This window comes from Nylanderia fulva, unplaced genomic scaffold, assembly GCF_048542155.1.
Source record: "Nylanderia fulva isolate GAGA-0341 unplaced genomic scaffold, ASM4854215v1 Scaffold298, whole genome shotgun sequence".
Lineage (NCBI taxonomy): Eukaryota > Metazoa > Arthropoda > Insecta > Hymenoptera > Formicidae > Nylanderia > Nylanderia fulva.
Window position 1 is genome coordinate 65,889 of NW_028190366.1, and position 27,806 is coordinate 93,694.

General features: G+C 33.3%; 2 protein-coding genes and 1 long non-coding RNA gene across 4 annotated transcripts; 1 reads left to right on the plus strand and 2 right to left on the minus strand.

The window, feature by feature from the left end:
- Positions 1-2,172: 2,172 nt before the first annotated feature.
- LOC146722606 (uncharacterized) lies at positions 2,173-3,877 on the minus strand. Its single transcript, XM_085484156.1, has 3 exons — positions 3,700-3,877; positions 3,182-3,604; positions 2,173-2,237 (listed from the first exon to the last, which is right to left on the minus strand). Exons 1-3 carry the CDS (start codon positions 3,707-3,709, stop codon positions 2,230-2,232), a joined length of 441 nt encoding a protein of 146 aa, XP_085340282.1. The 5' UTR covers positions 3,710-3,877; the 3' UTR covers positions 2,173-2,229.
- A 2,704-nt stretch (positions 3,878-6,581) lies between these two features.
- LOC146722607 (uncharacterized) lies at positions 6,582-10,273 on the minus strand. Its single transcript, XM_085484158.1, has one exon. The coding sequence runs from the start codon at positions 9,054-9,056 to the stop codon at positions 7,473-7,475; it is 1,584 nt and encodes a 527-aa protein (XP_085340284.1). The 5' UTR covers positions 9,057-10,273; the 3' UTR covers positions 6,582-7,472.
- A 3,653-nt stretch (positions 10,274-13,926) lies between these two features.
- On the plus strand, positions 13,927-16,092 carry LOC114930495 (uncharacterized). Of its 2 annotated transcripts, XR_014925034.1 has the most exons (3): positions 13,927-13,976; positions 15,663-15,805; positions 15,881-16,092. It is a non-coding gene; the product is annotated as an uncharacterized LOC114930495 (long non-coding RNA). The 2 variants fall into 2 exon arrangements; XR_014925033.1 differs by lacking the exon at positions 13,927-13,976 and having other exon boundaries at positions 15,205-15,805.
- Positions 16,093-27,806: the final 11,714 nt, after the last annotated feature.

The following is a 27,806-nucleotide window of genomic DNA, read 5'->3' on the forward strand; positions in this document are numbered from 1 at the left end:
TTTTATAATAGTTATTATAAAAATTAATTACCTTAGGGATAACAGCGTAATATTTTTAAAAAGATCATATTAATTAAAATGATTGCGACCTCGATGTTGAATTAAAATAAAAATTAAATGGAGAAGTTTAATATTTTAGTCTGTTCGACTAATAGAATTTTACATGATTTGAGTTCAGATCGGTGTAAGCCAGATCGGTTTCTATCTATAATAAAATAAAAAAAATTTTGTACGAAAGGACTTTTTTTGGAATTGAATTTTTTTAAATGAATAAATTTAATTGTTGAACGTAGATTAATGAATTAAATTACTTTGGCAGAGTTAAAGTGTATTAAATTTAGAATTTAAATAATGTATGAAAATAAATTATACAAGTAATAATTTATCAAAATTTAAGATTATATTATTATGGGATATTAAATATATTAAGATTATTGATTTTATTATTAATTATATTAATTGGGGTAGCTTTTTTAACTTTATTAGAACGTAAAATTTTAAAATATTTACAAATTCGTAAAGGGCCTAATAAAGTAGGATTTATTGGTATATTTCAACCTTTTAGTGATGCTATTAAATTACTTAATAAAGAATTATTTTATGTTTATAAATCTAATTATAATTTTTTTTATATATGCCCAATAATTAGATTTATTTTAATAATAATAATATGATTAGTATTTCCTTATATTACTAATATTTATTTTTTAAATTATTCAATTTTATTAATAATTGTTTTTATAACTATTAGAGGATATGTTATAATTTTTATAGGGTGATCTGCAAATTCGGTTTATTCAATGATGGGGGCTATACGATCAGTTTCACAGATATTATCATATATAAATTGTAAAAAAAATTGCAATATCTTATGTCATAGTCCTGCATACGACATATCTAAATTAATACACAAATCACACATTAGTCACACTTAGTTGAAAATTTGTCACATCCATGTGTATAACAATACATATAATATGCCATCCAGACGAGTGTATGCAAATGTGTGACAAGTTACATTCACATCAGAAATCTTTAATCTAAGTATTGACTTTATAAAAAGAAAAATAGTAATATTGACTATATAAAAATAAAAAAGAACATATTTAACCAATTTGTCAACAATTATACATAAATAAAAAATAAGTTTAATATACTCGAAGTCATCTTGAAGAGAAATTGGCTTTATATTAAACTTGTAATACGTTTCAAGAAAAATAGTTTATTTTCTAACTGTGTACTTGGAGGTCGATGAAGAACTCGTCCCACTAAGAACAGAAATAATCCTTCGATCGGTACAATCGTTGATGATGTTATAACTAGTCCATTTTAAGAGACAAGGAAGAAATCATATAAATGATTTCTAACTATTCAACGATTGTACCGATCGAAGGATTATTTCTGTTCTTAGTGGGACGAGTTCTTCATCGACCTCCAAGTACACAGTTATTGAAAAGTCGAATAAGTGTGACTAATATGTAATAAAATAAAATGAAAAAAAATGTAATAAAATAAATGACTAAAATAAATCTAGGCAGGCATATATCCTGGTGCTGCCGGCGGTGCGGATATATATCCTGGTGCTGCCGGCGGTGCGGACACGTATCCTGGTGCTGCCGGCGGTGCGGATATATATCCTGGTGCTGTTGGCGGTGCGGACACGTATCCTGGTGCTGCCGGCGGTGCGGACACGTATCCTGGTGCTGTCGGCGGTGCGGATATGTATCCTAATGCTGCCGGTGGTGCGGACACGTATCCTGGTGCTGCCGGCGGTGCGGATATATATCCTGGTGCTGCCGGCGGTGCGGACACGTATCCTGGTGTTGCCGGCGGTGTGGACACGTATCCTGGTGCTGCCGGCGGTGCGGATATGTATCCTGGTGCTGCCGGTGGTGCGCACACGTATCCTGGTGCTGCCGGCGGTGCGGGCACGTATCCTGGTGCTGCCGGCGGTGCAGATATATATCCTGGTGCTGCTGGCGATGCGGATATATATCCTGGTGCTGTCGGCGGTGCATATATATATCCTGGTGCTGCCGGCGGTGCAAATATATATCCTGATGTTGCCGGCGGTACAGTCACGTATCCTAGTGCTGCTGGCGGTATATATCCTGGTGTTGTCGGCGGCGCAAGCACGTATCCTGGTGCTGCGGGAGTATGAAGGCGGCGATCGGCGTATTTACGTATTGGCGCGCCCGCTCCTTGTTTACCGCCTTACGCACCGCGGTGTTAATTTGCTGCAAAAAAAAGAAATTTTATATTTACATATATATATATATATATATATATATATGTAAATATAAAATTTCTATATATATATATATATATATATATATATATATGCATACACAGGGTGTCCCAGAACTGGCGAAAAAGCTTTTGACAGATTTTTGGTATCATTCGGAGACAATTTTTCCTCCGTGAAAATGTCGAGACACCAATAATTATCGAATTATATTTATCAAATTATATTCTCGAATTAGAGCAGTTTAAAATAAAGGCTTTTTTGGAAACTAAGCCTTGTGGAAATTAATAGAACTACAATATTCAATTAATTTTAGATAGTTTGCTTGTAGAATTTATAAGGTTTATATAGATACATAATAACAAAAATTAGGAACATTCTAAAAATGATGGCCTCTCTCAATATTTTCACTCAGGAAAAATCGTCTCCAAATGATACCAGGAATCTGCCATAAACTTTTTCGCCAGTTCTGGGGCACCCAGTATATATATACATACTAATATATATATATATATATTTCCGATTTTTCCTGAGTGAAAATATTGAGAGAGGCCATCATTTTTAGAATGTTCCCAATTTTTGTTATTATGTATCTATACATATATATGTTCCTGTCTCTCTGTCTCTTCTTTCTTTTCTACATTACATTCTTTCATACATGCAGACGTATATAATAATAAATATTTTCTGCATTACATAAATAAAAATAATTACATACATACATACATACATGTATGTAATTATTTTTATTTATGTAATGTTAAAAATATTTTTTATTATATACGTGTGCATGTATGAAAAAATGCAATGTAGAAAAGAGAGAAGAGACAGAGACAAAAACACACAGAGATGTGTGAGTGTGTGCGTGTGTGTGTGTGTGTGTGTGTGTAAATATACATACACAGAGTGTACATAAAAGACCGGATATATACATACTCATCATCATCCTCGCGTCCGCTGGCAGCGAGGTCATCATTATTCTCGCGTCCGCTGGCAGCGGAGTCATCATCATCCTTGCGTCCGCTGGCAGCGGCGCCGTCGCCGTTCTCGCGTCCGCTAGCAGCGGCGTCGTCGCCGTCCTCGCATCCGCTGGCAGCGGCGTCGTCGCCGTCCTCGCATCTGCTGGCAGCGGCGCCGTCGCCGTCCTCGCATTCGCTGGCAGCGGCGCCGTCGCCGTCCTCGCGTCCGCTGGCAGCGGCGCCGTCACCGTCTTCGCGTCCGCTGACAGCGGTGCCGTCGCCGTCCTCGCGTTCGCTGGCAGCGGCGCCGTCACCGTCTTCGCGTCCGCTGGCAGCGGCGCCGTCGCCATCTTCGCGTCCGCTGTCTTCCTCTTCGGGATGACGTATCCTTCACTTCTTGCTAAAATAATTAGAAAAAAAAATTATTAGATAAAAAAAGAGAGAGAGAGAGAGAGAGAGAGAGAGAGAGAGAGAGAGATTATGTGAAATACTTACGTCGCGGCATCTTTGGTTCCTTTGTCTTCGGCGACGAAAAGTGGACTGCGCATCTCCCGAGTTCGTGCGTTGTGTCGCGCGGCTGATTGTTATTTGTTTGCAAATAAGGTGTTGCCGCACGGCGCGCGCACACACACACATATTCAATGTTCTTTTTTTTCTTTCCTGTGTCTTTCGCTTTCGCTTTGAAAGATTGCAGGAGAATTTTTTATTTATATATAATTATATATACATTTATAATTATATATGATTATATATAATTATATATAATGTTATGTCCGTGTCCCGCCCGTTTGACGATACATCCCTGTATTATACGATCGTCAGGATTTTCTATTAGGATCTTCTATCAGGGTCTTCTATCAGGGTCTTCTATCAGGATCTTCTATCGTCGCTAAGAAGCTGTTTATGTCTATCGATGCGTTTTGTTTTGGTCTAGCTGTCGTGCGGTGAGGACGTATCCTCTGACAGCTGATCGGCGGATATATTTGCATTAGGATTAATGCACGTAATATTATATTGTATCGCTACGGTTTATTGGCTTCTAATATTAAAGTTTATTGCTTTACTACGCGAGTGTATTCATTTCCGGCGTGTGAGAGTTTGAGTGCGCGCGACATTTCTTCGAGATAATCCGAAGGGTGGTCGCGGACGTAACAATAATAATTATATATAATAATTATATATAATAATTATATATAATAATTATATATAATAATTATATTTAATAATTATATATAATAATTATATTTAATAATTATATATGTTATATTCTTGTATATTCGAATATTATATTTGAGAGAAGGAGAACCGGAGCTAATGATTCGAACACGTTTAACCACAGAACTATTTATTAGTTAGAACACAATCGGAGTAACCGGAGCTTATAAACGGAGCATCCGCTCGCTACGCGCCTGTCCTGGTCTCTGCGACAGCGGGAGACGATGACTCGGCTAAAAGCCGGGCTTTAGCCGATATTCGGGGGTAAACTAGAACGATAACGCCGAAAGGTGTCACGATTAGGCTCCTTTACCTCGCGGCGCGCAACTCTCCATATACATCTTAAATACATAACAGCTCTTCCCCCTGTGAAATTGAACTGAGTGTCTTAACAATTTTATCATAACTTTCGCAGCTACAATTTTACTTAAAACTAATATATAATTTTCCTTGTATACACCTTAAATTTGCGATAAATATATACCGTACCTATCAGGCGGTTTTCTATAACGTTGAGGTCGGCCCTCATTGTTTTCGTTTACATTTTGTTCCAAACTTATTTTTGATTTACGCGTGCGTGTGTCGTCGGCTCTTGCAGCTTCCCCTTCCTCGGATTCCGTTGTATTGGGATTTTCGGAGTAGCAACTCGAGCTGGCAGGGTCAGAGTTTTTGTGCACAGTTTTCGCTTGCTCGTTATCGCTTGGAGTTAGAACATCCCGTGCTACCTCGACTGGACCATAATGGTCAGCCTCACCAAGGTTATTCGCCTCATCAATCGGGGCACTAATTTTCTCTCCTATTTTCCTTATTTGATCTGAGTGACGTTTCCAAATTTTTCCGTTGTCTAATTTAACTGAGTAATGTAATTTCCCTAGCTTAGCTAATACTCTCCCAAATCGCCATTTTACGTTTTTGTTTAAATATTCTCGCACGGCGACTCTTTCGCCTTTTTTAAAATTTCTTACAACTATTATATTTTCCATTTCAATTTCTTTATTAGTTTTCGGGAACATTAACTCCAATCTGCTTCTTAATTTACGGTTATACATGGCTTCCGCCGGAGATTTATCTAATTCTGCATGAGGTGTTACTCTATACTGAAATAGAAATTTCTATAGATTGGTCTTAATGTTGCCATTACTAATATTTAATTTTCGTAGTGATTTTTTTAACGTTTGTACGAAACGTTCCGCTAAACCATTTGTAGCAGGATGGTAGGGTGCTGTGCGCTTATGGTATATTCCGTTTATTCTAAGAAAATTTTCGAATTCTTCTGCAATAAATGTTCGCCCGTTGTCCGACACTAGGACTCGTGGCAATCCGAATTTTGCGAATATATCCCTACATTTTTCTATCGTGTTTTGGACGGACATGTTTTTTACAATGTGAACTTCAGGCCATTTTGTGTACGAGTCGACCAATACTAGAAAAGTGTGGCTCATAAACGGCCCCGCGAAATCTATATGTACGCGCTCAAAAGGTTCTGACGCCGCTTCCCAGGCGTGTTTAACTTTGATTCTTGGATTATTTAAAAACGTGGCACATGCTTTACAATTTTTAGTTATTTCTTCTATTTCTTTGTCTATTTTTGGCCACCAACAAAAATTTCGACTAAGTTTTTTCATTTTTACCATTCCAAAATGACCTGCGTGCAATTCTTTTAATACTTTACTTCTTAAGCTTTTCGGGATAGCTATTCTCTCTTTTCTAAACACGATACCATCCTGTAACGCAAACTCGCCATCATTATAACCCAGCGGAACTAAACTTTTGCCTTTTATCAAGGTTTGACGAATTTTTAATAATAACGCATCTTTATTTATTTCATCTCTAATACTTTTTGCAGTTACCGGTAATGTTTCTACGTTTTCCATTTACAATACATCAATTACGTCGAATTTTCCTACGCTTTTCTCTTGTATGGGCAATCGTGAGAACCCATCTGCATTACAATGATCTGTGGATTTACGATACTTTATATCAAAATTAAAAGCCTGCAAAAACACGGCATAGTGCTGCATGCGCAGTGCACTGTATGCCGGAAGGCCTTTTTGCGGGTTTAAAATTTGTGCCAACGGCTTATTATCCGTTAAAAGCGTAAAATGATTTCCATACAAAAATTGATGGAATTTTTTAATCCCGAAAACAATTGCCAAAGCCTCCTTATCAATCTGCGCGTATTTCTTTTGCGTTTCATTTAATGTGTTTGACGCGTATTGAATTACGCGTTCTGTACCATCGGGGTACATGTGTGAAAGGACTGCACCTATTCCGTACGGACTGGCATCCACAGCGAGTATCAATGGCAACTTTGGGTTAAAAGGCACTAAAATTTTTTTACTTCCGAATTCTACTTTAATTTTTCTGAAAGCCGTCTCACATTCTTTCGACCAATTAAATTTTACATTTTTCTTTAGCAGAATATTTAACGGGTACATTTTATCACTTAAATGTTCGATGAAGCGTCCGTAGTAATTTACTAATCCAATAAAAGCGCGAAGTTGCGTCGTATTAGTTGGCCTTGGCATCTTTTGGACTGCTTTAATTTTTTTAGGTTCTTTTGAAATTCCGTTTTTGCTAATTATATATCCGCAATAGGATATTTTATCTTTAAGAAAAGCGCATTTCTCTACATTAATGCGAATATTATATTCTGATAATCTTTTCAAAACAAGTTCTAATCTCTCGCAGTGTTGTTTTATGTCTTTACCGGCAATTCTAATATCATCTAAAAATATAGCCACCCCGGGTATTCCGCACAGTATATTTTCCATTGTCCTTTGCCATATCGCGGGTGCAGATGCCACTCCGTACATTAATCGGTTGCATTTATATAGACCTTTATGTGTACTTAATGTTAAAATCTCTCTATCAGATTCCGCGACCGGTAACTGCAAATATGCTTGTTTAAAATCTATTTTTGAAAAAATCGTGCCTCCCGACATAGATGCGAACAATTCTTCCATTGTGGGCAAGGGGTGCTCATCTATAATTAAAGACGGATTGACTGTTATACTGTAGTCACCGCAAATTCTAATTCCGCCGTTTTTTTTTTAAACCGGTACGATTGGCGTTGCCCAATTCGAAGACTCGACTTTTTCCAAGATGCCTGCTTTTACCATATTTTCTAATTCTCTTTCGACTTTTTCTAAAATTTTAAAGGGTACCGCACGATTTTTTATAAATACAGGCTTTACATTTGGTTTTAATTTTAGATGAGCTTGAAATTTATTAATATTTGCAAATTCGTCACTTAGTACGTTTCTATATTTTTCTAATAAATTAGCCAACCGTTCTTGCCCGGACGCGTCGAGAGTATGCACGTCTTCTATTTCTAAGAGACTATCTTTAATTTTCTTTAACATTTTCAACTGATTAATCCACTCCCGGCCCAACAATGGATCTCGATCGTATTTAACCACGTACATATTTAATATTTTATTTTCATTTATATCTTTGACTTTTACTTTAATAAATCCGAGAGGCACGAAATTTTTCTTACAATAAGAGCGCAGTTTCAAACGCATATTATATAATTTTAAATTTGGAAACGTTTCTCTACGCCATATATCGCTCACCAATGTGACCGCTGAGCCGCAATCTACGTCGAATGTCACTCTCTTGCTTTCTATTTGAAGCGGAACCGTGTACTTTTCCCTGTGCTCGAGATGCTCTCTGTCATCTACACGGAACACCTCTTCTAACAGGTGGGCCTGCCCTTTCTTCTTACAAACTTTTTGGAGATGCCCAAAACCTCCGCATTCACTACATTTAGTGTTCCGAGGAAGGGTACAGCTTGGCGCCAAATGAGCCTGACCACACCTATAACAAACAATATCATTAACTTTCGAGTTCGAACGCTTATTATTTGTATACTTATGATGTTTGCCAAGATTGGAATGCTTCGAAGTCGCTGCGTCCTTCCTCGACCCTTGTTGTTGATTTCCTCTGTTTCCATTACGATCATCACGGCCCTTTGTCTTCTTCTGTTTTGCTCCAGCTCCAATGTAGTCCACGGTCGTTTCCGATAGATGATTTTCTTCTTTTAGTTTATTAACGCCCTTCTCCGCCATTTCCATTCCGCATGCGATTTTTAATGCGGAGTCCTTCGTGAGATTCGCCGTCTCCAACAACCTCGATTGAATCCGATGATTCCTTAAGCCGAATACGAATTGATTCCGTAGTTCCATTGGTAGATATTCTCCAAATTTGCAGTGAAGCAATAATTTCTGGAGAGCCGCCATGTATTCCTGGACAGTCTCCTCTGTACGTTGCATACGCTTCCGATAAATATATATCTCGGCTATCTCTAGTGGCTCGGGCGCGTAAAATTCTTTTAATTTTCTAATTAACGTCTCATACGTTTGAGTATATGGATCGATAGGATCCAGTCGGTCGCACAAAATCCCGAACGGTTCTACGCCTACGAAATGTAGCAAGTAAGCAACACGTTCTGCGCCTTCCGAGATTTGAAACACTCGAAAGGCACCTTCAAGTCGCTGCAGCCAACGAATTAACGGCTGCCGCTGCGGGTCGAAAACATCGACTTGCAAAGGATTTGCAATTGCTACCTTTGCCGGTGGATTTTGTCCCGATACCGGGCTTTGCGTACCTGAGCCTGAACTCGTCGTCGGCATCTTCTCTTAATTTCCTCCTTCTCGGCAAATCACTTCCTCTGTTGCGTAGTTTCTCGAACACCGTCGCCCATTCGGCTCTGGCAAAACTCTCGCCACGAATTCCACGTGGCTGATTTTCACTACGCCTACTAGGATCCCATCCTCGTCGCCAGCTGTTATATTCTTGTATATTCGAATATTATATTTGAGAGAAGAAGAACCGGAGCTAATAATTCGAACACGTTTAACCACAGAACTATTTATTAGTTAGAACACAATCGGAGTAACCGGAGCTTATAAACGGAGCATCCGCTCGCTACGCGCCTGTCCTGGTCTCTGCGACAGCGGGAGACGATGACTCGGCTAAAAGCAGGGCTTTAGCCGATATTCGGGGGTAAACTAGAACGATAACGCCGAAAGGTGTCACGATTAGGCTCCTTTACCTCGCGGCGCGCAACTCTCCATATACATCTTAAATACATAACAATATATAATCATATATAATTATAAATGTATATAATAAAAAAAACATGTCTGATAATGTAACGGCGCAGCCGTTACTAACGCCTCGCGGGCCGATCAGCCGCCCGCCACGTGAGGCTTTGGCGCCTAAAGGCGCCCCTAATCGTTCCACACGGGCCGCCCCCACCCCGGGGGCGCCCCACCGCGATCCCGGCGCGGTACCCCCGCCACGGACTCGACGCGGAGTAGGGGACCGACGGACGGGTATATAAGCCGGCTCGGCGGACGAGCCGGCACCAGTCCCGTTCCAAATCTCCCAGACCAGGCAACGGGCTTCTCGTTGTGAAAGTGCCGGGTTTCTCGGTCGCTGGTTCCTACCGTTAGTATCGGGCAACGGGTTTCTCGTTGTAACACCGGGTTTCCCGGTTTCCGGTCTCCTCCTGTAATACGCCGGGCGACGGGCTTCTCGTCGTTACACTGGGTTTCCCAGTTTCCGGTCCATCCTGCTATCCGCCGGGCGACGGGTTTCTCGTCGTTACACTGGGTTTCCCGGTTTCCGGTTCATCCTGCTAACATCCGGGCGACGGGCTTCTCGTCGTTATACTGGGTTTCCCGGTTTCCGGACATCATTATAAGGCTATATGCCGCCGTACGTTGGCTTCACAGCTCCCCGTTTTGAATAAAGGCGTTACGCCCCGTACCTAGTATCTCCAGCATCGTATACCGGGTAAATTGTAAGTCCCGTCAGGACACCGCTATAGGCTATGCGCCTCCACCTGTTGCATCTCCAGTATCGTATACCGGGTAAATTGTAAAGTCCCATCAGGACACCGCTATAGGCTATGCGCCTCCACCTGTTGTATCTCCAGTATCGTATACCGGGTAACTTGTAAGTCCCATCTGGACACCGTTATAGGCTATACGCCTCCGAGCTTGTAAATACACCGGACGCTCCGTTCGATCCTCACGCTTTGTACATATACCGGGTAGCTCTTAAGTTCTTTGTTCAGGCTTTACGCCACCGGACGCTCCGTTCGATCCTCACGCTTTGTACATATACCGGGTAGCTCTTAAGTTCTTTGTTCAGGCTTCACGCCACCGGACGCTCCGTGCGATCACCGTTCACTACGTATACCAGCGATCCGCTAAACCCGTAGGATGACCTGTAGCCTGCTGTTAAACATTCTTTTCGTTGTTCTTTTTATTTGAATAAACCCACTGTTTTTATATTAAGGAATAAGCGAGTCTGAATTTCCCCCTTCCTCCCGAATCCTGGAACCGGCGAGCCAATCCGCGGCGTCGGGAAAGGTGAACCGTTACAATATACTATACAAAAAAAAAGTTTTTCTCGGTTTTGAACCCTAATTCCCACGGTGGTAATCCCACGCTCTAAATTAACGCCACGGGATTCATGTTATCAATATAGATTTTTATGAGATATTTGAATTAAAAAAAAATAATTTAAAAAAAAAATATTATTCATCCACTTATTTCAAAAAGATAAGATACAAAATAAAACTACTTTTATCTTTTGGAAATAAGTGGATGGTTTATATATTTTTTTATGTAAAGAAACGTAAAACAATTTGTAGTATTATTGGTGCTATATACGATTTATGATATCAATATGGGGTTTTATGAGCTATTTGAATTTAAAAAAATTTTTTAGAAAAAATATTATTTATCCACTTATTTCAAAAAGATAAAAGTAGTTTTATTTTGTATTCTTTTTAAAATAAGTGGACGAATTTTTTCTAAAAAATATTTCTTTTTAATTCAAATATAAAAATCCATATTGATATCATAAAACGTATATAGCGCCAATAATACTATAAATTATTTTACGTTTCGTCACATAGAACAAATATATAAACCATCCACTTATTTCAAAAAGATAAAAGTAGTTTTGTTTTTTATTTTATCCTTTTGAAATAAGTGGATGAATAATATTTTTACTAAAACATTTCTCTTTAATTCAAATATCTCATGAAAATCCATATTGATACAAGAGTTCTGTTGCGCCAATTTAGAGCGTGGGATTATCATCAGTGCGAACTAGGGTTCAAGTCCGCGTAGGACATACTGCCTTTTTCGCATGATGCGATGGCCGTTGTTGCCAGCGGACGCGAGGATATGATGATGGCGATAAATGTCGCTCTCCCCCCCCCTGTACCCCCGCAGCCCCAGGATACGTGTTTGCACTGCCGACAGCACCAGGTTAATAATCCCCGCACAGGGCCCAGGACTTATAATTTTGCAATTTTTTTTGAATAAAATAATTTATTCATGAAACTAATAAGATTATAACAAGAATATATAATAAGAATATTTTTAAATTGATCAATGTATTGGTTTAATTTATCGTCATCGAAGAGGAAAGAAGGAAAATCTTCGATTACGTTTATTTGTCAATCATAATTAAAAATATTCGAAAAATCATATGATTTTGTTTTGTAATTGTCAATCTAATCTTTGATTGAATTTGCTCGATAAGAAAATTAGTTATATTTTACAATTTTACATTATAAATGTTGATAAAAATTCAAGTTGTGAACTTTGACTTCGGAATCGAGCAAATTCAATCGAAGATAGTATCGACAATTTATCATTTGATCGAATATCTGATTGATAAGAAATAAACATAATCGGAGATTTTCCTTTTCTTCCCCTTTGATGACGCGATAAATTGAACCAATATATTGATCAATTTAAAAAAATTATTCTTATTAGTTTGATGAATAATTATTTTATTCATAAAATAAATTGCAAACATAAAATCTTGGGCTTTTTTGTACATGGATATCATTCTAGTGCTACGGGCAGTGTGGGCACATTTGAAAATCTATATTTATATTTATATATATATATATATATATATATATATATATAATTTTATCTTCATATATATATATACAGGGTGTTTGGTAACAGGTGGGCCAAAATGTAAGGAGTGATTCTACATGATAAAATAAGACAAAAATCAAGAATGACAAAATTGCGTTCGAGACTTTGTTTATTAATTATAAATATTTTACATTTCGCAAAATATACATCAACTGTTACGATGTAAGTTTTTGTATACTTATGCGTCACAGTGTATTTTGACGGCGACTCTACCGATGTACCTTACGCACGCAAAATATCGGAAAATTGCCGTGCGTCAGGCGCCCTTAATGCGAAGTTTAAAATATTTATAATTAATAAACAAAGTCTCGGACGCAATTTTGTCATTCTTGATTTTCGTCTTATTTTATCATGTAGAACCACTCCTTACATTTTGGCCCACCTGTTGCCGAACACCCTGTATATATAATTTTTTGCACAATTATAAATATAGATTTTCAAATGTGCCTACACTGCCCGTAGCATTAGAATGATATCCACGTACAAAAAAGCCCAAGATTTTATTTTTGCAATTTATTTTATGAATAAAATAATTATTCATCAAACTAATAAGAATAATTTTTTTAAATTGATCAATATATTGGTTCAATTTATCGCGTCATCAAAGGGGAAGGAAAAGAAAATCTCCGTATATGTTTATTTCTTATCAATCAGATATTTGATCAAATGATAAATTGTCGATACTATATTCGATTGAATTTGCTCGATTCCGAAGTCAAAGTTCACAACTTGAATTTTTATCAACATTTATAATGTAAAATTGTAAAATATAACTAATTTTCTTATCGTGCAAAGTCAATCAAAGATTAGATTGACAATTACAAAACAAAAGCATATGATTTTTTGAATATTTTTAATTATGGTTGACAAATAAACGTAATCGGAGATTTTCCTTCTTTCCTCTTCGATGACGATAAATTAAACCAATACACAGATCAATTTAAAAATATTCTTATTACATATTCTTGTTATAATTTTATTAGTTTCATGAATAAATTATTTTATTCAAAAGAATTGCAAAATTGTAAGTCCTGGGCCCTTTTCAGGGATTATCAACCTGGTGCTGTCGGCAATGCTGAATATATATATATATATATATATATATACATATATATATAATATTTTTGTATTGTGTTAGGCCTTACGCACAAAATAGAAAAATATAAAGGGTAAAAATACATATTATAAATTAGTAAGAGAGAAAAGAAAGTCTTTTACTTTCTTTCTTGTTTAATAATTATTTTTATTTTTAATTATTTTTCTGTTGCGTTGAGCCCTATTAGTACCAGAGATATATACGAATTGATACGTGTCTGTTGATCACGTGTTCAACCTGTGCACGTTACCACATTTCCGGCAGCGAGCACGAGCAATTGTTTCAAGAAGTACTGTTGCTGTGTGATTGTAATACTGATATTCTTTCGCGCCTAAAGTTTTGTGAGCTGGTGTATCTTTTTGAAGAGATATCTCCTCTGAACAGCTGAGAGAAAAGCTGAGATCTCCTCTGAGCTGATTTCTCCATATTGCATAATTGTGTGCATAGTTTTTTCAAGTATTAGACGAAACTTTTTTAAAGTAAGTACAATCATATTAATAAAATACACATATAAGAGTTTTAACAAGGCTCTGTAATATAAATATAAATTTAACGTATAAGACGGGCAACAAGAGCCAAATCGCGGATGACAATGTGTTACCCTAACGAAACTACATAATTTTTCGTTAGAATTAAATACCGGTATTTAATTCTAACGAAAAATTATGTAGTTTCGTTAGGATAACACATTGTCATCCGCGATTTGGCTCTTGTTGCCCGTCTTATACGTTAAATTTATATTTATATTACAGAGCCTTGTTAAAACTCTTATATTTGATACACGCTGGCTTAAAAAATGCGTTTGTTTACCAACATTAATATATATAACAGAGAAAAGTATAGAATCGAAAGGATCTGAATAGCTCAGCTGGAAGAGCAGTCGCCCGGCAAGCGAAAGGTCTCGGGTTCTATTACCGATTCAGCGATTTTCGGATCTATATTTTTCTCTTGCATTCATTTATTTATTTTCCGTAGGGGGGTTAAAGGGGTATTGAAATTAAATCTCAAAATATGAGATTATTTCATATTTAAAATCTTGGCCGTGTCCAAGTTAAAATTTGGTGCCTTGTGCACCGGTATTTAATTCTAACGAAAAATTATGTAGTTTCGTTAGGATAACACATTGTCATCCGCGATTTGGCTCTTGTTGCCCGTCTTATACGTTAAATTTATAAATACACATATTTATAACTTTCACTCTTTTTTGTTGTGTTCAGTGTTAGTCTAACCTCTAGCTTTGACTATGGATAAGTTAAGGTTTAAAGATAAAATTAAATTTAATAGAAATCTTAAAAATAAACTAAATCGATCTTTAGAACTCATTAATAATAATTCTGTATTTTTAATACACATATCAATAACATCACAGAAATTGTAATTGATAATAATATTGCTACTGATAGTTTAATATTGCCTACAAATTCATGCTGTAATAATAATGTAAATGTCAATATTCCATACAACAATGAGTTAGTAGATAGTTTAATATTGCCTATAAATTCATGTTGTAATAATGATATAAATGTCAATGTTCCAAATAATGAGTTATTTAATAATGATGTCGAAGAATTACCGAATAATATTGAGTGCAATAATAATGAAAATAATATATCGTTAACCTCAAAATTAGCTGTATGGGCTGTAAAAGATAATATAACAATATCGGCGTTAGGAAATTTACTTCCTATAATACGAAAAATACCGGGATGTAGCAATATTCCAAAAGATGCAAGAATAGTACTAAAAACACCTAGTAAAATAATTGTAACACCTTTAGGTTCCGGGACATATTTTTATTTTGGTATAGAAAAAAACGATAAATTTATTTTGTATAAATCATAAAATCAACTTAGAACGAGATGAAGAGTTTTTATTAGCTGTCAATACTGATGGTTTACCGTTAAGCAAAAGTTCGAATAGTTCGTTTTGGCCTATTTTATGCTCAATCAAATCAATAAAAGTTCTTATAAACCACATATTTTTAGTTGCTTTATATCATGGTTCGGAAAAACCAAAATCTGCTAATAATTTTTTTAAAGATTTTGTAAATGAATGTATTCATCTAACAACTAATGGCATATTAATAAATTCTTTTTGATACAAATTCAGAATTTTAATGTTAATTTGTGATTCTCCAGCTAAATCATTTGCTTTATTTATTAAAGGTCATACAGGCCATTTTTCATGCACAAAATGTGAAGAAGAGGGTGAAATGTTTAATCATGTATTACGGAGACAGAACGTTTTTGCAAAAGAACTGATCATACATTTAGAACTACTGCTCAACCGGAACATCATATTGGCAAAAGTATACTATTAGATATACCTAACTTTAACATGAGAGATAATGTACCAATAGATTACATGCATAATCTTTTATTAGGTGGTATGAAAAGGCTCCTTTGTCATAAACGGTATGACCGGATTTATGGTAAACCACCCCATAAATTACGAGCTCGCGATGTAAATAAAATTTCAGAAAATCTTCTAAAATTAAAGCAATACGTTCCTTATGAGTTTTTTTTAGAAAAACACGTTCTATAATTGAGTGTAAGAGATATAAAGCCACGGAATATAGATTTTTTTTGCTCTATTCTGGTCTAGTTTTGAAAAAGGTTTTATCATCTAAAATTTATAATAATTTCATAACATTAAGTCTTGCTAGTTCTATAATGATAAGTCAATGTTATTCGAGAAATGAAGATTATGTAATATATGCTCACAGTTTGATGAAACACTTTGTCTGTCAGTCTATTCAAATTTACGGTCCGGATTTTGTATCACACAACATACATAACTTTTTGCATTTAAGCGACTGTGTAAAATTATATGGTTTACTTGACAATTTTAGCGCTTTTCCTTTTGAAAATTATATGCAACAATTAAAGAAGAAAGTTCGTAAATCAGCTCAGCCTTTACAGCAAGTTATATGTACATCGCGTGCTTGAGGAAAGTAATATTGCTCAACATAACTTTAATAATATCTAATATAATATAAGTGTTCGATATACGACCTATATGATTCACGCCGGACACCGATCGCGGTGATATCATTGTTTTCGTTCTCGTATCATCTCGGTGAAATTCGGCGTATTCCGAAAACACGGACGAGTGGGGAAATGAGCCTCGACGGTTTCCATCGATGTGTCCGTGATATACTTCTGTTACAACAGTCGCGCGAATAACAAGTAAGACCTTCACAACAACCGGCGAGCGAACGAACGAACATTGTACATCGATCTACTCGGCACCGCAACAATAAATCTCGATCTTGAGAATTAAATTTGATTGCATATGTTACGTGGATTTCCCCGTCACATCACAGTTTGGCGAGACAATACAATTAAGAGAATTACGGACATCAAAATACTCGCATCACGCATACGAGATCACATTTTCTCGTACAATAAGCGATTAATAATATAAGCGAGTAGTTTGGGCACTTATGGTAAAGTATATATAAATTGTCAGACACAGACACACACACACACACACACACACACACACACACACACACACACACTATATTGTGTATTTGTGTAACAAATATATATTTTATAAATCTTTTGTATATATTTATATATGTATAGCAATTATATTACATAAGTAATAGTCATATATATATTATTATTAAGATAATTTACTTTTTAATTAAAATACAACTACGTATTTATTTTTCATTTTTTTAATCAAATTTTAATCGACTTATATATTTATATACTTAGTTGTTACTTTAATTTTAATTAATACTAATTTAAATAATTATTATTTTGCAGACACTTATAAAAAAAGCGCATCAAAAGGCAAACAAACCAAAAGTACAAACATTCTTACTTCTAATAATGAAGAGTTGAAAGAGAAAAAAAAAACGTAATACAAAAACTAAAAAACGCAATAACAAATCTGAAAGTGAATCGTCCTTCTCTGAAATAGATAGATCATCATCAGATGATGATGCACTATATCCTGACGTTCCAAATTTTAACGAACAAATTGACTCAAACAATAGTAAGTAAAAAATATGATGTTGGTATAAGATATTATAATTATGTAATAAAAATTCATTAAGATTATATTTTGTAAAAAATATTTATAATAAAAATAATTAATATTAAAAAATACAGAAATATAAGAAAACATATAAAAAACAAATAAGAAAAATTTAAGATTTTAATTGCACTTTTTCTTGATATAGCTTTAAACCAGTACTTACTTAAAATTTGTAACAGCTATTAATGTAGAAAAGAGAATATAATTATATGTAAAAAGATATATATTTAATTTATATTTTTTCTAGGAAAGAAAAATCAAATAGAAAATAACACTCATAAGTTCAAAGTTACTGTTGATACTATTTCTAATTCTGGTACTAGTACTTCTATTTCTAATATTGTTGAGTCATATCATAAAAAACCCCGGCTTTGGAATTAAATTCTGGTAAGAAAGATAGTTCGTATAATATATTATAATTTATTACATAAGATATACGTATATATTGTAATAAAATAAATACAATTAAAAAATTAAAAAAATGGTATATATATGTAAATAAAATATTAAAAAAAAATATTACTAAACAATAATTTATAATTAATTATTTACATTTTAGAATTTGGAAACGGATTTGTAGAGAATTACACATTCTCAGTTTGAAAATGGATGATATTTTCGAAGGTATTAATGTTCTACTAAAAAATAAAGCAGATCTAGTACAAAATGTTGTATGTAATGAAATTCCCGAAATTATGCAATCATTTCTTGTAAATGATAATTCTTTGGCTGAATTGGAGAACTGGTTAATGACATCTGAAATAATAAAACAATTTTGGTAAGAGAAATTAAAATATTCTTTCTACTATTGTAAATAAAGTATAAAGTAGTATGACAAATTATATGTATATATATATTTTAATAAGATAATTTATACTCAATTTAGTAAAAAGAATATTTTAACTTGATTATATGTGTGTATAATTGTATCTTATATTATTATATTTAAATATTTTATAAAGACTACATATATATTTACATATATATTGATAATTGTAGAAATTAATTTAATTTCATAAATCTTATTATTATATATTATACAAGGTGTTCCAGATCAATCGTTTTATTTGTCATAGAAATAGAACGGGTTAAACTAGGTCAAAAATAGAACGATTGACGGTCAATTATCAATTTTCTATTATAATCGGAGAAACAATTAACATATTGAATATCGAGCTGAGTGCTTTTTCCATTGCTTCACTGTGCGCTTTGTATCAAGGTAGTAAACGGTTTCTTTTCGGTCTGTACGCTTTTATTCGCGCGGATAGACCGACTTCTTAAATTAATTTCTCCTTACTTATTGCAAAAGTACAAAACGGAGGACATTTTTAGTCCTACAAATGTTCATATATAATAGATATATACTCTTTTACATGTAATATTTTAATATATAAATATTCCTAATAAAATAAATAATATATATCTAACTTGTTTCTAAAGTTATATAAATCGAATTAGTTTTCTATAAATGTCCGAAAATTCTCATTGTTCCCAAAGTATACGTAGAAACAAGTATAAATCTAAATATAAATTTAACGTATAAGACGGGCAACAAGAGCCAAATCGCGGATGACAATGCGTTATCCTAACGAAACTAAATAATTTTTCGTTAGAATTAAATACCGGTGCACAAGGCACCAAATTTTTACTTGGACACGGCCAAGATTTAAATATGAAATAATCTCATATTTTGAGATTTAATTTCAATACCCCTTTAAACCCCCCTACGGAAAATAAATAAATGAATGTAAGAGAAAAATATAGATCCGAAAATCGCTGAATCGGGAATTCGGATCTATATTTTCTCTACATTCATTTATTTATTTTCCGTAGGGGGGTTTAAAGGGGTATTGAAATTAAATCTCAAATATGACGATTATTTCATATTTAAAATCTTGGCCGTGTCCAAGTAAAAATTTGGTGCCTTGTGCACCGGTATTTAATTCTAACGAAAAATTATTTAGTTTCGTTAGGATAACGCATTGTCATCCGCGATTTGGCTCTTGTTGCCCGTCTTATACGTTAAATTTATATTTATTATTACAGAGCCTTGTTAAAAGTATAATCTAGTTAAAAATAATTTCCAAATTATATTTTAGTTTATTATATTTTCTGGCTTCAAATTATACTTTATAAATGTTTCTTACGTCTTTAAAGTTATAAAGAATTTTATCTCAATTGTCATTAGAGAGAGAGAGAGAGAGAGAGAGAGAGATGGGGATGAGATATGTAGGACATGTACATGAGACTGATAGAGAAAACAGAACGGACCGCTGAAAAGAAAAAGAATAATTCCGTGTATTGCTCGAGGCTCGAGTATTCGGCGTTGTTTCATGTGCTTAATTTCTTAATCGACCATATACAATATACAAATTTATTGTTAGATATACGAAATTTTAAGACCTTAATAAAAAGGACAGAAATTGCAGGAAGGCAACACGAAATTCGTGCGTCAACGAGTAATTTCGGATGAGAAACGTAAATATACAGAGTATCCCATAATTCGCGAACTATCTTTCGTGAACGGGTACAGCATGTTAAACTGAATAGAAAAGGGGGAATAGGGGATACATGGAATTAAAAATCTCTTGTAGAGATTATTCCAATTTTATATCTTGGCCGTGTCCAAGTAAAAATTTGGTGCCTTGTGCACAGGTATTTAATTCTAACGAAAAAATTTAGTTTCGTTTAGAATAACGCACTGTCATCCGCGATTTGGCTCTTATTGCCTATCTTATATATGTTAAATTTATATGAATAGAAAAGTCCTGTATCATTTCGCTAAAACTTGCAATAATTATTGAGTTATTAATAAAAATATCTAGCGAATGAGTGGGTAGAAAGCGGTAGGCCAGAATCGGTGGGCATGTACGATGACTTATTTATTTACGTCTTTTAGTAACAAAAGCATTATCTGATCGAGAGGCAGAGTCATGCAGCGAGCGGCGAGCAATGCCGCCGCGCCGAAAAGTAAGATGATACTTTTGTTATTAAGCGACGTAACAAATAAGCCCTACATGCTCACCGATTTCGGTCTATCGCTTTCCACTCGCTTATTCGCTTAAATATTTTAATTAATAACTTAATTAATAATTATTACAAATAAATTAATACAATTGTCGCTCGTATATTGAAAACAAAGTGATAAATATAAGGCCAACTTATCGAGCTGAATATTCGAGATGTTCAGTCAACTACCATTTATTACATGTATAAATTATAAAACTACAGTCATTATATTAAAACTAACGCAAATTACAATCATTCTATAAACGTTTCGACCGCACGCGGTCTTCTTCAGTATAATTATTGAAATATAAATTCTTACAATTCACATAATATCGAAATTTAATTATAGTTATTCAGAATCAAGAGTTTTTGAGCAATTAACGCGTGTTTCAATCCGTCCTGTCCAACAATGTTCGCCTCGATATGATCCCCGATTTTGTTCAGATCTCGGATAGTTTCATCGTTAATATGCGAGAAATTAACCCGTTCCGTAGGCGCTGCGATTAATAAAAAATTACCGATCAATGTATGTCCAAATTATAATATGTATCCCCTACAATTGGTAGTATGCTTACCTATCATCGTTCTTCTTGACAATTTTGCTACTTATTAACAGTTATTAACTGTTGCAAATTAACAGTTATTAACTGTTGCAAATGGGTGATAAATTCTGTCTTCCGAATATTAGTAAAAAAACAGCGATACATGAATTCATCAAGGACATAGAGAGTAATAGCAAACGAAATAATATTAATAATCTCACAACGATCAGAAATATCGCGGTTCCAAAATTTGCACAACTTCTGAACACGAAGGATAAAATGACGTAAGTCAACAAAAATTACTTGGTGCACACAGAGATTTAATAAAATTTTGTAAAAAACAATCCGAATGTTCTATTCACACGCGCGGACAAGGGTAATGCTACGGTGGCAATGGAAAGATCTCATTATATTAACAAAATGAAAACGTTTTAAAAGATGTCAACACTTACACTATTGTTAAAAAAAATCCGTGCAAAAAAATAGAGAACGATTTGAATGATTTGTTGAAGAGATGGCTTAAGGAAGATTATATTTCAAAAAACGAATATTATAAATTACGTTGTAGTGATTCTCTCCTTCCAAAAGCGTATGGATTACCTAAAATCCATAAGGAAAACTATCCAGTTAGAATCATAGTTTCATCGGTTGATACAGCTCTATACTCGCTGGCTTCGTTTTTACAAAACACCTTACGAACTAGCCTATCCAAAGCGAAAAGTCATATTAATAATAGTTTTGATTTGTACAGCATATTGTCTGGTAAAAAGATTGATGAGAATGATAGGATGTTTTCCTTGGATGTGGTGTCTTTGTTTACGAACGTTCCTCTGGATCTTGCGATTGACGGTATTAACGATAGATGGGATTACATTGGAATAAATACTAAAATACCGAAAAACGAATTTTTGGGGGGTATAAAATTCATATTGACTTCTACATATTTTACATTTGATGACATAATTTATAAACAGACGTTTGGGACCCCTATGGGGTCACCGTTATCACCAATTATTGCAGACCTGGTTATGCAAGATCTTGAGGATACAGTTCTCAAAGCGTTGAATTTGGAATGTTTGTTTTATTTTCGTTATGTGGATGACATAATAGTGGCCACCTCTATGACTAATATGACTCAGATTGTGAATAATTTTAACAACTATCATGAAAGACTTAAATTCACGGTCGAACAAGAGGTTAACCATAGCTTGAATTTCTTAGATTTATCACTTAAAATTATTAATAACAAAATATATATAGACTGGTATCAAAAAGAAACCTTCTCAGGAAGGACGTTATCATTTTATTCAAACCACCCATTATGCCACAAAATTGGAATAATATATAACCTTGTAGACAGATGTCTATTGCTATCACATCCACTATTTTTTAATAAAAATTTGGAGTTAATTATTAATATACTCAGAAGCAATGGTTACCCTCTTGATCTGATTTTTAACAAAATTAATCATCGGATAGAACACATCATATCTAAGGGGAGCATTATAGAGAGACAGGCCAACATAGAAAGAACAAAAAGTATAGGAAATGACTCGGTCAATAAAAAATTCTTTGTCATTCCGTATATAGATGGGATCTCAGAAATGATTGTTTCCTCGGTAAAAAATAAAAATTGTATGGTAGGGTATAGATGTCTCAACAAACTGGATAATATTATTAAAGCGCAGAAAGATAAAACTAAACATCCATGCAATTCGAATGTGGTTTATAAGATCAGTTGCAATAATTGTAATGCATCTTATGTAGGCCAAACAAAGAGGCAATTGCAGACGCGAATGAAAGAACATAAAAATAATATTAGATTGGACTCAACGAAACATTCAGTAATTTCTGAACACATAATAAATGAACATCATACTTTTAATTGGGACAATGTTAAGATCATGGACAACGAAAATAATTATTATAAAAGACTCATTTCTGAGATGCTACATATCAAGGAACAAAAAAATGGACTAAATTTAAACAAAGATACTGAGTTACTTAGCGAGTCGTATTTTGATATTTTGGATATATTAGCGAACAAGAAATAATAATAGGACAAATAGGACATTAACGAGTAAAACATAGATATTAGATCATATATAAACACGCACGCTCTCCGATCAAGTAGAGTTTAAAATGAGCTGTCTTTCTGTATTGTTGGTTTGTTATGTGTCATCCTTAATAACTGTTAATAAGTAGCAAAATTGTCAAGAAGAACGATGATAGGTAAGCATACTACCAATTGTAGGGGATACATATTATAATTTGGACATACGTTGATCGGTAATTTTTTATTAATCGCAGCGCCTACGGAACGGGTTAATTTCTCGCATATTAACGATGAAACTATCCGAGATCTGAACAAAATCAGGGATCATATCGAGGCGAACATTGTTGGACAGGACGGATTGAAACACGCGTTAATTGCTCAAAAACTCTTGATTCTGAATAACTATAATTAAATTTCGATATTATGTGAATTGTAAGAATTTATATTTCAATAATTATACTGAAGAAGACCGCGTGCGGTCGAAACGTTTATAGAATGATTGTAATTTGCGTTAGTTTTAATATAATGACTGTAGTTTTATAATTTATACATGTAATAAATGGTAGTTGACTGAACATCTCGAATATTCAGCTCGATAAGTTGGCCTTATAATTATTACAAATTTATTTGTTTGTCACGGTAACGATATAAGACGTCGTTACATTTTTATAGTAACGGTAACGAATTAGTGGTTAGTTACTTTTTAATTCCTTATTATCTTACTATATATGCTATATACATTTGCCAAAGACTAATTCAGAGTTTTTAATTGTAACATATATTATTATATTTAATATAGATTATTAAGTAAGAGAATTTTAAAATCCAATAGCTTACTTTTTAGCCATTACAAAAAATGAAAACGTAACAAAAAGTAACGAAAAAAATAACGAATCGTTACTTCTAAGTAATAATAACGGTAACGCGTTACTTTTTAAAATTAATAACGAATAACGGTAATAAGTTACTTTTTACAATAAGTAATTGTAACAGTAATGTGTTACTTTTTCAGAGTGACGGTCCCAACCCTGAGTTAAATGTAAATATTGTGAATTGTGTATTCTGATATATAAACTATGTAAAATTTGAAAGTATTATTTCGGGACACCTTATTTTAATTGCCAAATAATATATTAAAAGTATAATTTGAAAGCTTCTTATATCCTAGAAAAATACATTTTATTAAGGTTTGAAATTTTCAAAAACTACGTATATGTATTCAAACTATAAATTTACATCATATTTGATCTCTCTAAAGTATAGTTTCTAATTATATTTTACAAGTCTTCAAAGTATACGGAACGGACCAGATAAATTATAATAAAAGATGACCTCGAAGTAAGTTCACAATATATAAACTACATAAATGAATCAAGAGACACGGTAGTGTCTCACGACCAGTTAAGGGCGTAGCCGACGAGACACCGTGTATCTTAACGCGAGTCGGGCTAAATAATATATTTAAAGTATAATTCGAAGACATGTCCTCGAAATATACATTTCATTTGAGTTCTCAGAGTAAATAAATTATATAAAAGATGACCTCGAAGTAAACTCACAATATATAAACTACATAAATGAATGTATTATTTCGAGACACCGCTGAATAATATATTTAAAGTATAATTCGAGGACATGTTCTCGAAATATACATTTCATTTATGAGTCCTCAGAGTAAACGTTGAGTATAAAAAATGCTTTAACACCCAAAATATTGTTTTATTTTTAAAAATGACAATTATCTAAACTTTGGGAGTTTATCTAATATGGTTTGCAATTGAAAAAATAGGGTGTCCCAAAATATACGCTGGACATATGAGGACATGTCCTCGAAATATACGCTGAACATATGAGAGCATGTCCTCGAAATATACATTTCATTTATGAGCCCTCAAAGTAAACGTTGAGTATAAAAAATGCTTTAATATCCAAAATATTGTTTTATTTTCAAAAATGACAATTATGCAGAGTTTGGGAATTTATCTAATATAGTTTGCAATTAAAAAAAGAGTGTCCCAAAATATACGCTGGACATATGGGAGATTGTCCCCAAACCATACGTTTGATATGTGATTAGTTTGAGGCCTGTCCCCACAAGTATACAAATGTCCTCAAAGTATGCATACGCTTGAAATTCTGTCCCCGTTATATGCGCAACGACATATATATTTTATATATATAATTTCAAGATTTATAAAAAGATCGGTAAAAATTATATTATATTTAATATTTAATATTTGTATTTTATATTTTTATATTATATTATTATATTTAAAATATAAATAAATATAATGATCTTATTGTTTTAGTCTCAAAATTTAAGTCGCATTGAAAGATGTACCGTTAAAGAAATCGTTCAAAGAATTATGTATCGCATTTTTACCTACGAAGTCGGTATGTCTTACTTATGGAAAGGGGCAAAGAAAAAGAAAGTTTTCAAAAATTTAGCTGTAACGTCTGTAATTCTCTGTAAGTTGATTTTATAATTTTTATTTATTAAATTATGTTTTAAAGTTTTTGTTTTTTTCCAATTTTTTTAACAAAAATAAATAATAAAGTGCTTTTTAAATAAAAATATATTAAATAATATTGCTTAATATTTTAAAAACAAGAAAACAAAAATATTTAAACCCATGTAGAATTTTACTACAAAAGTAATAATATAAAAAAAATTGTGCCAAGTGAAAGTAGAAACTTGTACCAGTGGAAAATTAAAATTGCAACATATATTAAAATCATACAAATTTATTGAAATTTTGACCTAACTAGCCAATACAATTTAATTAGAAACACTACGTTTCGACCCTTAGGTACGGGTCCTTTTCAAGTGTAACTGCACAATAAAAATATACAATGATTAAGATATGAAACAATAATTTACAAAATTGTTAACAAAGAAATTTAAAATAATATAAAACAAATGTAATGTACCTTTCAAGATGTTGATTCGACAGCAGTAAAATTACTAATGTTAAACCGGAGACAAATAAATCAATTTAAGTCAAAAGTTAAAAACAATAATATCAAAGTTTGACAATACAACGAAATAGATAAATAAATAAATAGACAATCATATACTGTTGATCAACTTATCATAAATCGGATTTAGATTTTCTGTGTCCTTTTGCAAATTAATGTTATTCTTATATTATTTAATAAAAAACATCTCCGCTAATTCTCTCTTCTTTCTATGTTTTTCGCAATGCAAAATCCTAGGTTGCATCCACTTAAAATCATGGTCATATTTTTTTCGATGTTTGCTAATTACGTTAAAATTGCTACGATGTTGTTTAATATTTCTACAATGTTCGTTTACGCATGTAGCTAATTGTCTTTTTGTTTGCCCTGTATATGTTACATTGCAATCGTTACATTTTATCAGATACACGTCAGTTCTTTTCATATGATTGATCTTATCTATACCTCTCTTGATTAATCTATTTAATTTTTTCGGGATAGTATAAACAATGTCGAGGCCACATTTTTTTAACGCAATACTCAGATTTTCCCTCAAGTTTTTTATATAAGGTATCGGTAACAATGATGTATTAAACTTTTTACATCTATTGTCATTAACCATCAAATATTCTCTACGGTGTTTTAGTTTTCATTCTCTTCTCAATATGTAGTTCAATGAAAGGTTTCGGGAAGCAATTGTTGACCAAAATATCCGTAATAATTCTGATGTTATTAGTGTGAAAGCATTAATTTGAGAGTAATAAAGCTTTGTCGACTAAACTTCTAATCGTGTTGATTTTGTACTGAAGGGGGTGGTTAAAAAGGAAATTTAGATATCTACCAGAAAAAATAGGTTTTCTGTAATTAAATTGTACTGGCCAGTTAGGTCAAAATTTCAATAAATTTGTATGGTTTTACTCATCACTGGCGACTTCATTAATTTTATCGTTATATATTAAAATATATTTTAATTGCAATAAGTTTTAAAGTAACAAATAATTAAATTTTAATATCATTAGAATATTATTTAGCAGAGCGCCAAGTTTTTTTAACTAAAATTTTATTTTTTTCTAGCCACATTATTTTTTTTATTTTTTTATTTTATATTAATTATAAATTTGCATAAATTTTCAAATTTTAACTTTTTGTAAAAATTTTTATTTATTTGCGCAATTTTAAATTTTTACTAGTTCATTGTACGACTCTATATATGTTAGCAATTTTAATTTTCCACTGGTACAAGTTTCACTTCTACTTTCACTTAGTGCAATTTTTTTATGTCATTACTTTTGTAGTAAGATTCTACATGGGTTTACAATGGATAATTTTTCATATAATTCTTTACATAAGTTTACAATGATTTATTTTGTATAGAATTCTACATGGGTTTGCAATGATTAAGTTTTCATAGAGTTCTACATGAGTTTGCAATGATTAACAACTAAGATTAAATTACGGCTCTGTAATTTATTAAATATAAATCTAAAATCGCAAGAAAAACGTAAAGAGCCATACGCGGATGTTGCTGCGTACATTTTCAACAAAACTAAGTTTTCGTTGGAAATAAATCGTGTACAAGGCACGTATTATTCTCGGTGTATTACCAAGACTTAAAATTTTTAGGTCTTGGTAGTAAACACGCCGGCAAATAGGCATCATTTAGAGTATAAGCAGAGAAAGGTATAAAATCGAAG